This window comes from Rana temporaria, chromosome 7, assembly GCF_905171775.1.
Source record: "Rana temporaria chromosome 7, aRanTem1.1, whole genome shotgun sequence".
NCBI lineage: Eukaryota > Metazoa > Chordata > Amphibia > Anura > Ranidae > Rana > Rana temporaria.
Window position 1 is genome coordinate 82,462,207 of NC_053495.1, and position 14,139 is coordinate 82,476,345.

The 14,139-nt window shown below is 45.1% G+C and overlaps 1 protein-coding gene across 8 annotated transcripts in view; it reads left to right on the forward strand.

Annotated features, from left to right (window-relative positions):
• Positions 1-14,139, forward strand: part of UBN2 (ubinuclein 2) — a 1,075,602-nt gene that overhangs the window by 608,546 nt on the left and 452,917 nt on the right. For all 8 annotated transcript variants that reach the window (XM_040360987.1, XM_040360994.1, XM_040360990.1 and 5 more), the window contains one exon: positions 577-706. In XM_040360987.1, coding sequence (XP_040216921.1) covers positions 577-706 — 130 coding nt within the window. The remainder of the gene's footprint in view (positions 1-576; positions 707-14,139) is intronic.

Here is a 14,139-nt window from a genome sequence, read left to right on the forward strand (position 1 = left end):
GATACCCAAAACATAGATGTGAAGATGGCTTCAAGGTTTTTAGCCCAAGTTCCTTTATTTATAGTTTTGCATTTGCTGTATTTCTATGGTTTGCAAAAATGCAGGATTCATTATTTACAAATATTTGTTACATCTGTACAGTTTTCTTTTAAGACTTTGTAAGACATTTTGAAGTTATGTCATTTTAATTTTGGTGTATTATTTTATTAAAAAAATATAGTTTGAACATTTGTTTAACCATCATGTAATTTACAAAATCTGTAGAATCATCTTTTAATACTACTTGCCCTGCACTTTCAGAAAAGATATGGTTTGGACGATATTTTACCAACTTCCAAAGCTGGTAAAAAAGTGAAAAGGTCTGCCAGGGAGGTTAAACAAAATGTTTAGTAAAGCTATGGCAATTTAGAAATTGGCGGTCCAGAAAAGTTCAAGATCATGGTGTCATAATAACTTTTGCATATCATTTTCATAATGTCCAATGTTAGATTTTAGTGCAGATAACCTGATTCTATCAATGAAAATGTGTATGAATAGAGAGGACTTTGGTAATAATCTAGTCTTGTTGTTTGATAGCATCGAGTTACAGCTGCAGGAGCTGAGTCCATCCAACAGGAATGAGGTATATGGTTATATTGAAGCCTTTGTTCCGTGCACCAAGGATACACTTATTAAGCGTCTGAGAAAGCTTCACCTTAACATACAGGTATTTTAGTCTTATTGTATTTTTTTAATGTATATGTACAATAAGCAAAGGCTCAAATTAAAATATGTGATTCAAATTTACAAACCAGTGTTGCAGTTATACAGTAGCTTATAAATTATTTTCAATTAAAGGAAGTGAGAGGGAGCTTCACCCTACCTCTCACATGCTGTCCTATCATGGAACGTTTAGCAGGTCTTTTGTAGCTGAGAACAAGTGTGCAGTGTGGACATGCACTGTTGACATTTTCTCTTTTTTTTTTTTATAATGTTTTTATTTTAAAGTATTAGATTACAACAGTTACAGTATGTCAGATGACAACAACTTAGAATGAGATACAGCATTGAAATACAGATAAATGCAATAATAATTGTACTGTTGTAGGAGTTGAAGTATTATACACATATAAATAAACATAAATACAAAAAGTTACTAATATGGGAATGGGAACTAATGGAGGGAAGGGAGAGGGTAGTGGTGTTCCGAAGGTGGATTTCATTTTTTTTATTTCACTATTATCCATGAAAGGGTATCAATACCATGACATGAGAACTCTTGAGTCAAAAGTGTCTGACATATAGTATATGGCCCAGGGTTTCCATATGCTATCAAATGTTTCCAATCCATTTTTGTCTAGCGCTTCTAGTTTAGCATGTACGAATGAACGATTCATTCTTTTTTCGGCTTCCGACAACAGTAATGCAGGTGATTTCCATGCACTAGCTATTATCTGTTTTGCGGCTATCATAAACAAAAGAAATAACTTATGCTGATTCCGAGAAAGAGTTTCTGGTTTAATGTTAAGTAAGGCCGTCATTGGATCTGGTAATATAATACAGTCAAATATTTTAGAAGCGATTCTAAAAATCCCTTCCTTACAAGTGGACACTGCCACTAGATGTGGATATATCTTCCTTTGTCTGGGAAACCGCAGAAACAGAGATCTGAACAGTTTGCTGAAAATTTTGCTAATCTATTGGGAACCAGGTACCAGCGGGAAAGCACTTTATATGATGTTTCCATTACCAATACATTTATAGATGAAGAGCTAGTATTAGACCAAATGCTTGCCCAGGTTTCGTTATAATTTTACATTCCAGGTCTAATTCCCATTTAGCAATATAAGAAGGTATTATGGTATTTGTTTAGTGATCAATTGAGAATAAATTATTGAAATACGACCTTTGGCATGTGGATCTTTGAGACATATCCTTTCAAATCGGGTAATATTATTTAAATTATCGCTAAGGGAAGGTCCATATAAGTTTTTGATTTGAAGGTATCTGAAAATTTCTGTAGTGGGGATGCTGGATGCCTCACAAAGGTCAAAATTATAGGTGTTGATGCTATGTGATATAAACCCGTAATACCAGCCCTGATCCAAGCCTTAAAAGTTTTTGAAAATACCTATGCTGGATAAAAGGTCAGATTTTTATACAATGAAAGAAGCGGAATGTGTGGGGATTGCAGTCCATGAGAGGTTTTGTACCTATCCCATAATGACAATGAGTGTTTCGAGATTGGATTTTTAATTTTTCTACGGTTTTGAGGGCTCAGCCAAAGGATATTATTAGTAGGAAGAGGGTCAAAGTCTATTGCCTCAATAAGTACCCACAATGGGATTTCTGTGTTTGAGTGGTACTTTGATAGTTGTGCCAATTGTGCCTGCTTTGTGATATGTTGCAAAATCTGGAAATCCCAGCCCACCCATCAATTAGGTAGATTAATGTTTTTCCAGGCAATCTGGGGTTTTTTTTTCCCCCACGTGAACTGTTAATTTATGCTGGATCAATTTAAGAAAATAAGCAGGAATGTGATTGGAAGGGTTCGAAATGATATAAAACTTGGGAGTATAGCCATTTTTATTATGTTGATTTTCCAAACCAGAAGATCGATAAAGACCAGTCGGGATAACAATCTAGTGACACTTTCAGTAAGGGAGGGTAGTTGGCGGGTAAATAATTCGGAGGCATTAGCTGTAAGGTGTATACCCAGATATGCCCATTTAAAGGGCAGTGAGGACTGTAAATTTGTGGGTCACCGTGTCACTGAGTGAAATATTCAGTGCCAGGGATTTTTGGTTATTAACTGTGAGGCCGGAAATGGTGGGAGAATTCGTGAAGGACCCCGCATTAGATTAGGGGCCGATATCTGCGGTGAGGATAAAAATAAGAGTATATCATCCGCAAATAGACTTATTTTGTGGTGACATGCCGCCTAGCTCTATACCCTTGATCGTTGGTTCCATCCTTATCCCTTTGTGCTAGAGGTTCGATAATTAAAGCGAATAATAGCGTGATAGAGGACACCCTTGACAAGTCCCTCTCTGTATATTAAACTCTTCCGATTTGTAACCGCATATTTAATGTAGGCCTTGGGATTGTGGTACAGTGCTTCAATCCAACCCATAAAATGTGGGCCAAAGCCCCATTTCCTAAGAGCGAACTGCATATACGACCATGAAACTGTATCAAATGCTTTTTTTATGTCGAGAGAAAGAAAACACAAGGGTATTTGACGCATTTTAGCTGCATGGGATAGAAGAGCCAGCATGTCTAATATTATCACCAGCTTGTCGGATAGGGATGAGTATTAGTTTGACAAATTATCATATTTAATCTGGTTGCTAAAACTTTGGCTAAAATTTTCACATCGATATTCAGCAGAGAGATGGGGCGATAGTTTGACCAAACTGAATCGTCCGCATGTGGTTTAGGCAGCATGCATATAGTTGCAGTTAAGGTTTCTTTTCCTAAAAGAATGGTTATCCAAGAGAGAATTAAAGGTATTTGTTAGAATTGGTGACAGGATATCTGTAAAGGTTTTGTAGTAGAGGGCAGAAGCCCCATCAGGCCCTGGTCGTTTATTTACTTTCAAAGTTTTGATAGCCTGGGACACTTCTTCACTAGACACCGGTTCCTCCATTATTTCCATTTGCACCTTGGATAATGCAGGAAGGGAGAGCTGAGAGAAAAAGCTGTTTGCTTTAGTATGATTCAACTCATTATTAGATGAGTATAGACTTTATAACTGTGTTTTTAAATTCTCAACTAGCCTTTCAGGACAACCTTGGAGAGAGCGCAGCTCCGCCTCTTAATTAGGAAACACATGCCTTCCTTTAAAACCCTCCTCTTCCACCATGGCCTCAGTTATTGTGTTTCCCTCCGCCATGGTGGAAGTACATGCTGTGGGCCAGGGGAAGCCGCGCTCTCTCCAAGGGGGGGAGGTATAGGCTTACCTTTTCTGTAGTCTTCTGCTTGGTGCAGTGGCCATCCCAGCTCCCCCTTAACGAATGGGGGGGTGTTCCGGAGTCCCCAGCCTTTCCACGCTCAGCGGCAGCTAAGGCTCTGCAGGAGGTCTGTTCTGTAGTGCTCGGGGTCCGCACGTTTTGTCTCAGGTGGCCGGGCAGTTGTTTGCTACGGTAGCAGTTCTCCTTTCTGCATGGCAGTCCCGGGTCCTGGCAGGCGGGTGATGTCAGTGGTGTGGCCTTCCTGCAAGGGGCGTGGCGTCGCTCGGGTCCACGCCGCCTGGAACACAGAGGCTAGGGGGACAGGCCTATTGAGCTGGGGTCTTCGGTTCCGGCCATCTCTGACGCAGGACACGGGAAATTTTAAAATCGGATGGTCCCAGCTGCTTTCCCTGTTACAAATGGAGGAGGGATCGACAGCGATGGCGGAGACAGGCGCCCTAGACACCGGTCAGGTCCAGGTAAGAGGGTACAATGGTGCCTCTATTCTTTACCTCATGGACCTATTGTTTTGTTTGAATTGTCCTCCTTAACCACTTAAGGACCGGACCAATATGCTGCTACATGACCCAAGGGCTTTTTACAATTTGGCACTGCGTCGCTTTAACAGACAATTGCGCGGTCGTGCGACGTGGCTCCCAAACAAAATTGGCGTCCTTTTTTCCCCACAAATAGAGCTTTCTTTTGGTGGTATTTGATCACCTCTGCGGTTTTTATTTTTTGCGCTATAAACAAAAATAGAGCGACAATTTTGAAAAAAATTCAATATTTTTTACTTTTTGCTATAATAAATATCCCCCAAAAACATATATAAAAATATTTTTTTTTTGTCAGTTTAGGCCGATACGTATTTTTCTACCTATTTTTGGTAAAAAAAATCGCAATAAGCGTTTATCGATTGCTTTGCGCAAAATGTATAGTGTTTACAAAATAGGGGATAGTTTTATTGCATTTTTATTAATTATTTTTTTTTTTACTACTAATGGCGGCAATCAGCGATTTTTTTCATGACTGCGACATTATGGCGGACACTTCGGACAATTTTGACACATTTTTGGGACCATTGTCATTTTCACAGCAAAACATGCATTTAAATTGCATTGGTTTATTGTGAAAATGACAGTTGCAGTTGGGAGTTAACCACAGGGGGGCACTGTAGGATTTAGTGTTCACTTAGTGTGTGTTTACAACTGTAGGGGGGTGTGGCTGTAGGACTGACATCGATCGAGTCTCCCTATATAAGGGATCACCTCGATCGATGCAGCGCCATAGTGAAGCACGGGAAGCCGTGTTTACATACGGCTCTCCCCGTTCTTCAGCTCCAGGGAGCGATCGCGACGGAGCGGCTATAAACAAATAGCCGCACCGTTGTCCCGGATCGCTCCACCGAGGAATCCGACCGCCGCGTGTAGCGGGGGGGTGGGGGGTGTCCCCGTTCGGTACCCCCGACTCACGTCTAGGCAGGGACGTACAGGTACGCCAATGTGCCTGTACGTGCCATTCTGCCAACGTATTATCTACATGCGGCGGTCGGGAAGCGGTTAAGGAGCCTGTACTGCAGGGTCAGAGGTAACTTTTTCTTGGTCCCTGTCAGTTTTGCACATGTGGTGGTGATTTGTTTGTTCTGGTGCTTTTCCCTTGGTTTTGGTGGTGTTTTTTTATTTAGAAAATTAAATAAAAATTAAGTGGGATATTTCTCCTCCTTATGTCTCTTTAGGAAAAAAACCGAAAACCAAAAAAAAAAGAACCCTCTTAGAGACACATGGCAGAAGGCAATGTGCAAAACCTGTATCAGGGATCTGGTAGAAGAAGAGACATTCCAGCAATATAATAATTTATTTTACTCTGTGCACACAAGTGCACACAAGTTCTCTGAGTTCAGTTAAATCCTTGTTGGTTCAGAGTTCAGCAGTACGTACGTACGTACGTACGTACGTACGTACGTACTGAGCCTCAGCAATCAAAAGCTTCACCTCTAGGTCAGAGATTGGAGATTCAGGGGATGAAGGAAAGAAGTACTCTTCGCTCATCAGAGATTCAGATTAGGAGGAAGAGGAAGAGCATAGCAGAAGTTCCAGATACAAAGTCTCTTTAGACGAAGTGGATGATCTGCTGGAGGCAATTTATACTACACGTGAGATTAAGGAAGAGAAAGGTACTACTGGTCTCTTCACGATAAAATGTAATCTGGGGCTGGATGACTCCAAACATAGTGTTGCCAGTGCATAAAGTAGTATCGGGCGCTATTAAAAAAGAGTGGAAAGATCCAGAAAGGGTCCTTTTCTTTTCTAAAACCCTAAGAAAGAGATTCCCCTCTTTGAAGATAAGGATTCCGAAGTCTGGAATAAGAAGCCACGAGTAGATGCGGCTTTCTCTCAGGTGTCACGACGCACAGATCTTGCGTTTGAGGACATGGGGTTTTTGAAGGACAGCATGGATAATAGGGCGGACTCCCTACTGAAAAAGGCTTGGGATTCTACGTCACTCAGTCTTAAACCCGCTATGGCTTCCACAGTGGTGGCAAGAATCTTAGAGTGTTGGGTGGAAAAAGCTGATGATCCATGCAGAAGCAGGCACGCCAAGAAAGAGGATGTATTGGAATCTTTTCCCCTGATCTTAAAATCAATCAGGTATATGGCTGATGCATCAGCTGAATCAATCAAGATGGCAGCTAGATCTTCTGCCCTAGTAAATTCAGTCAGGCGTGCAGTCTGGCTTAAAAACCTGGACAGGGGACACAGCCTCTAAATCAAACTCTGCGGTTTACCCTTTGCAGGGGATTTACTTTTTTGGGCCAGATCTAAAAAAGTTTTGGACAGAACAGCCGACAAAAAGAAGGCCTTCCCTGCCAAAAAGAAACAAACCTGGTTAAGAAGAATTTTCGTTCTTTTCAACAAACCTACACAAATAGAGAGGAGAACAAAAAACGCTGGGTTCCTCAAAAGGGTAAGGGGAAGAGGAGGAATTCTTTTCAGATCCCCCCAAGATCAGACCTCAAAAGACAAGTGACAATCTGACTCCGGTGGGGGGGAAGATTGTCCGCTTTCTTTCATCAGTGGAACCTATTGGCCAAAAGTCCCTTTGTAAAAAAAACATATTGCACAAGGGTACAAACTGGAGTTCTCAGAATGTCCTCCATGCAGGTTTTATGTCACAGCCCTACCAAGGGACAGGAAAAAGCCGCTCCGCTTGATATACCTGTTAAAGGATCTGATCCAACAGGAAGTTATTGTCCAGGTCCCCAAAACAGGAGGGAAGGGGGTTTTACTCCCATATATTTCTAGTGAAGAAACCATTGGGCAAAATTTCGCCTAATTCTGAATCTGAAGATCCTGAACAAGTCAATACGGTACAAGCACTTCCGCATGGACACTATTCACTCCATAACGAAGTTGTTAACACCGGAATGTTTCATGGCATCTCTGGATCTAAGGGATGCTTACTTACATGTACCAATAGCTCAGGACTCTTAAAGGTTTATCTGCCTAGCTATCGATCTAGGGGACTTCAGTTTTGGCATCTACAATTCAGTGCTCTACCATTCGGCCTTTTGTCCTCCCCCTGTATTTTCACAAAGGTGATGGGGGTCTCAGTTCCATATTTGGACGACCTCCTGTTTTTTGCAGATTCAAGAGACCAGCTGGTGACAAATCTTCAGGTGTCAGTCTCATCTCAAGAGCCTAGGGTGGCTATTGAATCTGGAAAAGTCAAACCTAGACCCTGCGCAGGAGATGAGGTTTCTCGATTAAACCATCAATTCAGTCTTCCAGAAGGTGTTTCTCCCTCAGGAAAAGATAGAGAAAATTGATACCGCAGTGAGTCAGATTCAGACGAATCTATCAGTCTCAATACGCACAGCCATGGCAGTTCTAGGCCAGCTCACGGCTTTGATTCCTGCTGTCCAATGAGATTACATTCCAGGCCCTTACAACGGAACATCCTACAAGTGTGGTCTCACCAGGAATCACTGGAAAAACATTTCAAACCAACATCAAGGGTAAAACGGGCCCTCTGGTGGTGAAGAGATCCCTCCAATCTGTCGAAGGGTCTCTCATGGGTCCTCCCTTCGGACAAGCGCCTGACAACAGACGCAAGTTCTTGGGATGGGGAGCTCACTTGGACGGGCAAAACTGCACAAGGATCTTGGTCCAAAGTGGAGGCAAGGAGGTCATCAAATTGGCGAGAGCCTAAGAGCCATTTTTATGGGTCTTCTGGCTTTTCAAACAGATGCTGAAGGGTCGTCATGTACAAGTCATGGTCAGACGCACAACAGCAGTAGCCTATGTGACCAAACAAGGCGGGACCAGGGAGTCGAGGTCTGATGGAACTTAGCCAACCAGTTATTGTCCTGGGCGGAGCTAAACATGACCTTATTTGTCAGCGGTGCACCTAAAAGGGTCTCAAAACCTACTAGTAGACCACCTGAGCAGAAGGAGAGTAGTAAGAAGCAGAATGGAGTCTGAATCATGAGATATCAACATGATCTCCAAGGAATGGGGGCATCCTCAAGTGGACCCTTTTTGCCAGCCAACAAAATTCAAAGGTCCAGGAGTTTCTTTTTCTCCCCACAGAGGGGACCAGGCAATAGGCATAGATGCGCTAGCCCATCCATGGGATTACCCAACTGTGCTACACTTTTACCCCCTTTCCCCTAATCCCGCTAGTTTTAAGGAAATTCAGGGAAGAGAAAAACAACCTAATTCTGATTACTCCCTTTTGGCCAAAAAGGCCCTGGTTTGCAACAGTATTGAATCTGGCCGTAAAACCTCAGTGGAAATTGCCGTCCAGGACACACATGGCTCTGTCTAACAGGGCTCGGTGTGTCACCCAGAAACAGACAGGTTACACCTAAGCGCTTGGTTTCTGAAGAAGACATTCTAAAAAACAAAGGTTTGTCCGACAAAATAGTAAGGACTCTACTGTCTAGTAGAAAGGAGGTAACTAGATCTATTTACCTAAAAGTATGGTAGACATATAATTCTTGGTGTTCTTCCAAAGTTTTTCAAACCAATAGCCAGATTCAGAAAGACTTACGCCGGCGTATCTACAGATACGCGGCGTAAGTGTAAATATGCGCCGTCGTATTTATGTTTCGTACCCACAGAAAAAGATACGCCTGAAAATAGGCTTCCTCCGATCGACGTAACTTTCCTACGCCGGCTTATCGTGGGCGCATATTTACGCTCGACGCATCTTGCGCTCACATTGATTTCCTATTCAAATATGCAAATGAGGGAGATACGCCAATTCACACATGTACAAGTGTGCCCGACGCAGGCTACGCATAAGTCGTACGTCAGGCCTAAAGTTATTCCATCAAAAAGCTGGAATATCTTTGCACCAGATGTGTGCAGGTCAGCTGGAGAGCAGCTACAGCAGTACCGTTACGGACGAGCTGAGCAACCACACTTGCAGGACAACACATATGTGTGCCAACATGCCAGGGGCAGGCGTGGTCCTAGCACTACTAATGGGTCCACCGACTCGTAGGAGGGCACGGGAGAGGATATACCGCACGCGCATGGACGTCTTTGGCATGGGGTGATTCGAGGTGTATCGCCATCTTCAGATTCAGCCCTAATGCCATCCTAGAATTAGCCACAACCCTGCATGATGACATCACCAGCAAGACACATCGTGCACATGCAGTGCAGCCACTGGTCAAGGTACTGGCAACACTGCATTTCCTCGCCAGTGGATCTTTTCAGCGTACAAGTGGAGTCGTGGCTGGGATGTCACAATCCACCATGAGCAGATGTGTGCACCAGGTTGTCCCCACAATCCTCAAACGCATGTCCCACCACTTCATCAGACCCACCCAGGAGCATCTGCAGCAGAAGGCAATGGATGATTTCTACAGAATTGCCAGATTCCCACGCACTGTGGGGGCTATTGATTGCACACATGTGGCACTATGGCCCCCCCGTGACACAGAGCACATATACCGTAATCGGAAGCACTGGCATTCCATCAACGTACAGGTGATAGCCGATGCCCAATGCCTCATATGGCACGTCCGTGCCATATGGTGGAATGCTCTTTTGGCCTTCTGAAGTCCGTTTCCGATTCCTGGATAAGTCCGGGGGTACCCTGTTGTATTCCCCAAACTTTGTGTGCCAGATCATCGGTGCATGTTGCATTCTACACAACTACACCGTGAGAAAGGGCCTGGAGATTGACATATGTGATGACCTGACCCCCGAACCACACAATCCCCCCCTAACCGAGGGTAACCCGTCTGCTGAGGGAGCAGCAGTCAGGAGACGCCTCACAGAAGACATGTTTGCACGTTAAACACACACATTTATCATGGCACAAGGAGAATGCACGCATGCACACCACTGTGGTCCCTAGCTCACACACCCCACATCCACATCACATTGGATTAGCCCAAGTCCAACATGCAGGATTTGGGAGCAGCAACGCCACGCCAAGGCTCCAATTATGTCACTGTACATTCATACCACATTCAAACGGGTTGTGGGACGACCAAGGGTGACACCCCTTACTGACAGGAGTTTCACCCCCCCCCCATTCACCCACCACTCACACTGTAGCCAGCACTCCTCACGGTGTGCTTTAAAAAAACAAAAAATAAGCTCATGACCTGAGCGTAGAAATAAAATTATAAAAATAAGCTCATGACCTGAGCATAGAAATAATAGTCAAAAAAAAAATAAAGGCACTTATTTGGGCTGAAGGGGGCTGTGCCTGGTGGCAGCTTTCTGGCTCCTCAGCTGCCTGGGGGTGAGCCTGGGGTGGGGGGGTGGGACATCTGGAGGTGGCTCATCCCCCGGGTGGGCCACTCCTGGCAGGTGATGGCTGCCTGCCCTCCAAGGCCACGGCAATCCGGCTCAGAAAGACATTTGTCTGGGCCTGCATCCTTAGCTGGCGGGTGATGTTATGCCGCTGGTTGCGCTGCCTCTGTCTCCCCTCCTCCTGGATGGCAGCCGTGTTGGCGTTGACGGCCTCAGTAAGCTTTCAACCTCGGCCACCAGATTTCACAGTGGTGGTCTGCAGCTCCCCCACACAGGTGACCACTGCAGCACTATTGGCATTGCCATCCAACACTGCGTCGTAGATTTGGCCAGTGTTATGTGCCATCTGCTGCAGGTGCCCAGCTATATCCCCCATATGCCGGGTCTGCTGGCCCCTGGTCCAGGGCTATTTGGTCCTGGACCACTGATAGGTACACCCCTGGTCTTCCTTGTCGCCTTTCTTGGGGCAGAAAACGCTTGCGAGCGGGTGTATGGTGAGCCCCTTAAGGGGGTTCCCCTGCTGGTGGCAGACACAGAGGGGCTTCCCCTGATGGGGGGGAGTTGCAAGAGGGCCCAGGCAGAACACTGGACAACTCTATAATCAGGCCTATCTGCCCTAGGTCCACCGACTCCTCAACCACCTCCTCGAGAGGAGAGGTGTGGGCACTCCCCTCCACCGCTGGATGTTGGGCATCTTGCTGAGGCTGCTCCGGGGACAATGTAGTGGGACAGCCACCGCCAGCAGATGTGCCCGCTCCCTCCTGCACATTTGTGGATGACATAAAGCAGTCACATGTTGGGGGACCCACACACTTGTCGCATGTTCCCTTCCACCCCCTCACATGCTACACACCGGATAGGAGATATAAAACACTTACCTGTCCTCGAGGCCTCATCACTGGAATCAAAGCCCTCAACTCCATCCAACTGCTCCCTCCTGTATACACCGGGCGACCACCTCCTCATCCGGGGTCAAAACAATATTGCAGGGTGGTCCACCCCCCGTGCCACTCTGGTGCTTCCGAATGGCGGACAGCTTCTCCCGCACACGGAGCTTCATGTCATTCATTTTCTTGTTAATGTCCTTAGCGCTGCGGGTGGCATTGCCAAGGGCACTAACTTGAGACGCAATCGTATCCAGTATTTCCTGCTTCCTGGCGCGGCTGGTATCCCGACTCTGGGCACCATGGAGGAACGTATCATATCTCTCCATGCCAGCAATCACGATTGCCCTCTCCTGGGGAGTAAAATTCCTCTTCATCTTACTGACTGGAGCAGCCATAACACAGCAAAATTACCTTGCTCAGGGGGGGGGGGAAAGCAGGGATGTAATTTTGCGTCGGACGGGCGCATGTCTGGGCGTATTTATGCGCTCAGCGTAAGCCGGTAGGCCGGGGTAAAACAGGAAGTTCGGCCGGCGTAGTTGTGAGCATGCGCACAAGAAGCGATCATACGTCGACATCACTGCGCATGTTCCGTGGAAGATACGCCCGACGTAATCCACTGCTCCACGCTCACAGAATTCAGAAAATCAAATGCTCTTTTTATAACAATTTCAGGTCCAAAAGTACGCTAGGAAGATGGCTTAAAGTGGAGTTCCACCCATAAATATAACATTACATCAGTAGTTTTAAAAAAAATGTCATTAGTCCTTTACGGAATATTTTTTTTTTTTTTAGATGCCTTCAAAGTGTTGTTGCTAGGCAGAATAGTTAATCTTCCCACTTCCTGCACCTAGGTGCTTATTGCTTCCTAACTTACACCGCACAGACTCCTGGGAATGTAGTGGGTGTAACTTTCCAGGAGTCTGTGCACTCCCCAGTCTCAAAGAATCATGTGACTTGGACAGCACAGGTGCTGAAACCTGATCTGACACTGCTTGTGCAGCACTGAGCATGTGCGAGGTCTGCAAGGCTGAAATCCAGGAAGTCATACAGTCTGGCTTCATGATGCCCACACTTAAGATGGCCCCAGTCAATTTCTATTTTATAAAGTGTCTAAATGCTGTAACAACCTAACAAAACGGGCCTTAGTTTACAGACTAACTTTACTAGAATACATTAAGCTTGTGTATTACAGGGGTATTTATATTTAAAAAGTGAAATTGTGGCCGGAACTCCGCTTTAAACTCGCAATTACAGAAGCCTATGAAGCCAAAGGTGTTGTGCCTCCCTCAGGTATTGCTGCACACTCGACAAGATCACTGCAGTTTCCTGGGCTGAAAGGGCCAGTGCTACACCCGAGCAAATTTGCAAGGCTGCCACCTGGTCCAACTACTCAACGTTCCTCAGGCACTATAGGTTGGACTTATTGTCTGCCGCAGATCAAGCCTTTGGCAGGAAGGTACTGCAGGCAGTAGTCCCACCCTAGGGTAAGTTACTTGTTTATCCTCTCCAAGGTTGTCCTGAAAGGCGAGTTGAGAAGACTTAGACTTACCGGTGACGGTATTTCTAAGAGCCCTTTCAGGACAACCACTATTTCCCTCCCTAAATGTATGTTAAAGTAATAGTTAATAAAATCTATCATGGTGTTGTGGTTTTCTGTGCTTTATCTTTCAGAGAGTCGGACCACAATAACGGAGGCCATGGTGGAAGAGGAGGGTTTTTAAACCACTTGCCGACCTCCTCATGTAAATATACGTCAGCAGAATGGCACGGACAGGCACATGCACGTACCTGTACGTCCTCTGCTTGACGTGGGTCGGGGGTCCGATCGGGACCCCCCTCCGGTACATGCGGCGGTCGGGGAGCGATCCGGGACAACAGCGCAGCTATTCGTTTATAGCCGCCCCGTCGCGATCGCTCCCCGGAGCTGAAGAACGGGGACAGCCATATGTAAACACGGCTTCCCCGTGCTTCACTATGGCGGCGCATCGATCGAGTGATCCCTTTTATTAGGGAGACTCGATCGATGATGTCAGTCCTACAGCCCACCACCCCCTACAGTTTGTAAACACACACAAAGTGAACCCTAAATGTTACAGCGCCCCCTGTGTTTAACTCCCAAACTGCAACTGCCCATTTTTCACAATAAGAATGCAATTTAAATGCATTTTTTGTTGTGAAAATGACAATGGTCCCAAAAAATGTGTCCGAAGTGTCCGCCATAATGTCGCAGTCACGAAAAAAAATTTGCTGATCGCCGCCATTAGTAGTAAAAAAAATAAAAAAAAATAAAAATGCAATAAAAACTATCTACTATTTTGTAAACGCTATAAATTTTTTCCGCAAACCAACGATAAAACGATTATTGCGATTTTTTTTACCAAAAATAGGTAGAAGAATACGTATCGGCCTAAACTGAGGAAAACAAATGTATATATGTTTTTGGGGGATATTTTATTAAGTGGTTAAGGAAGGCATGTGTTTCCTAATTAAGAGGCGGAGCTGCGCTCTCTCTCCAAGGTTGTCCTGAAAGGCTCTTAGAAATAC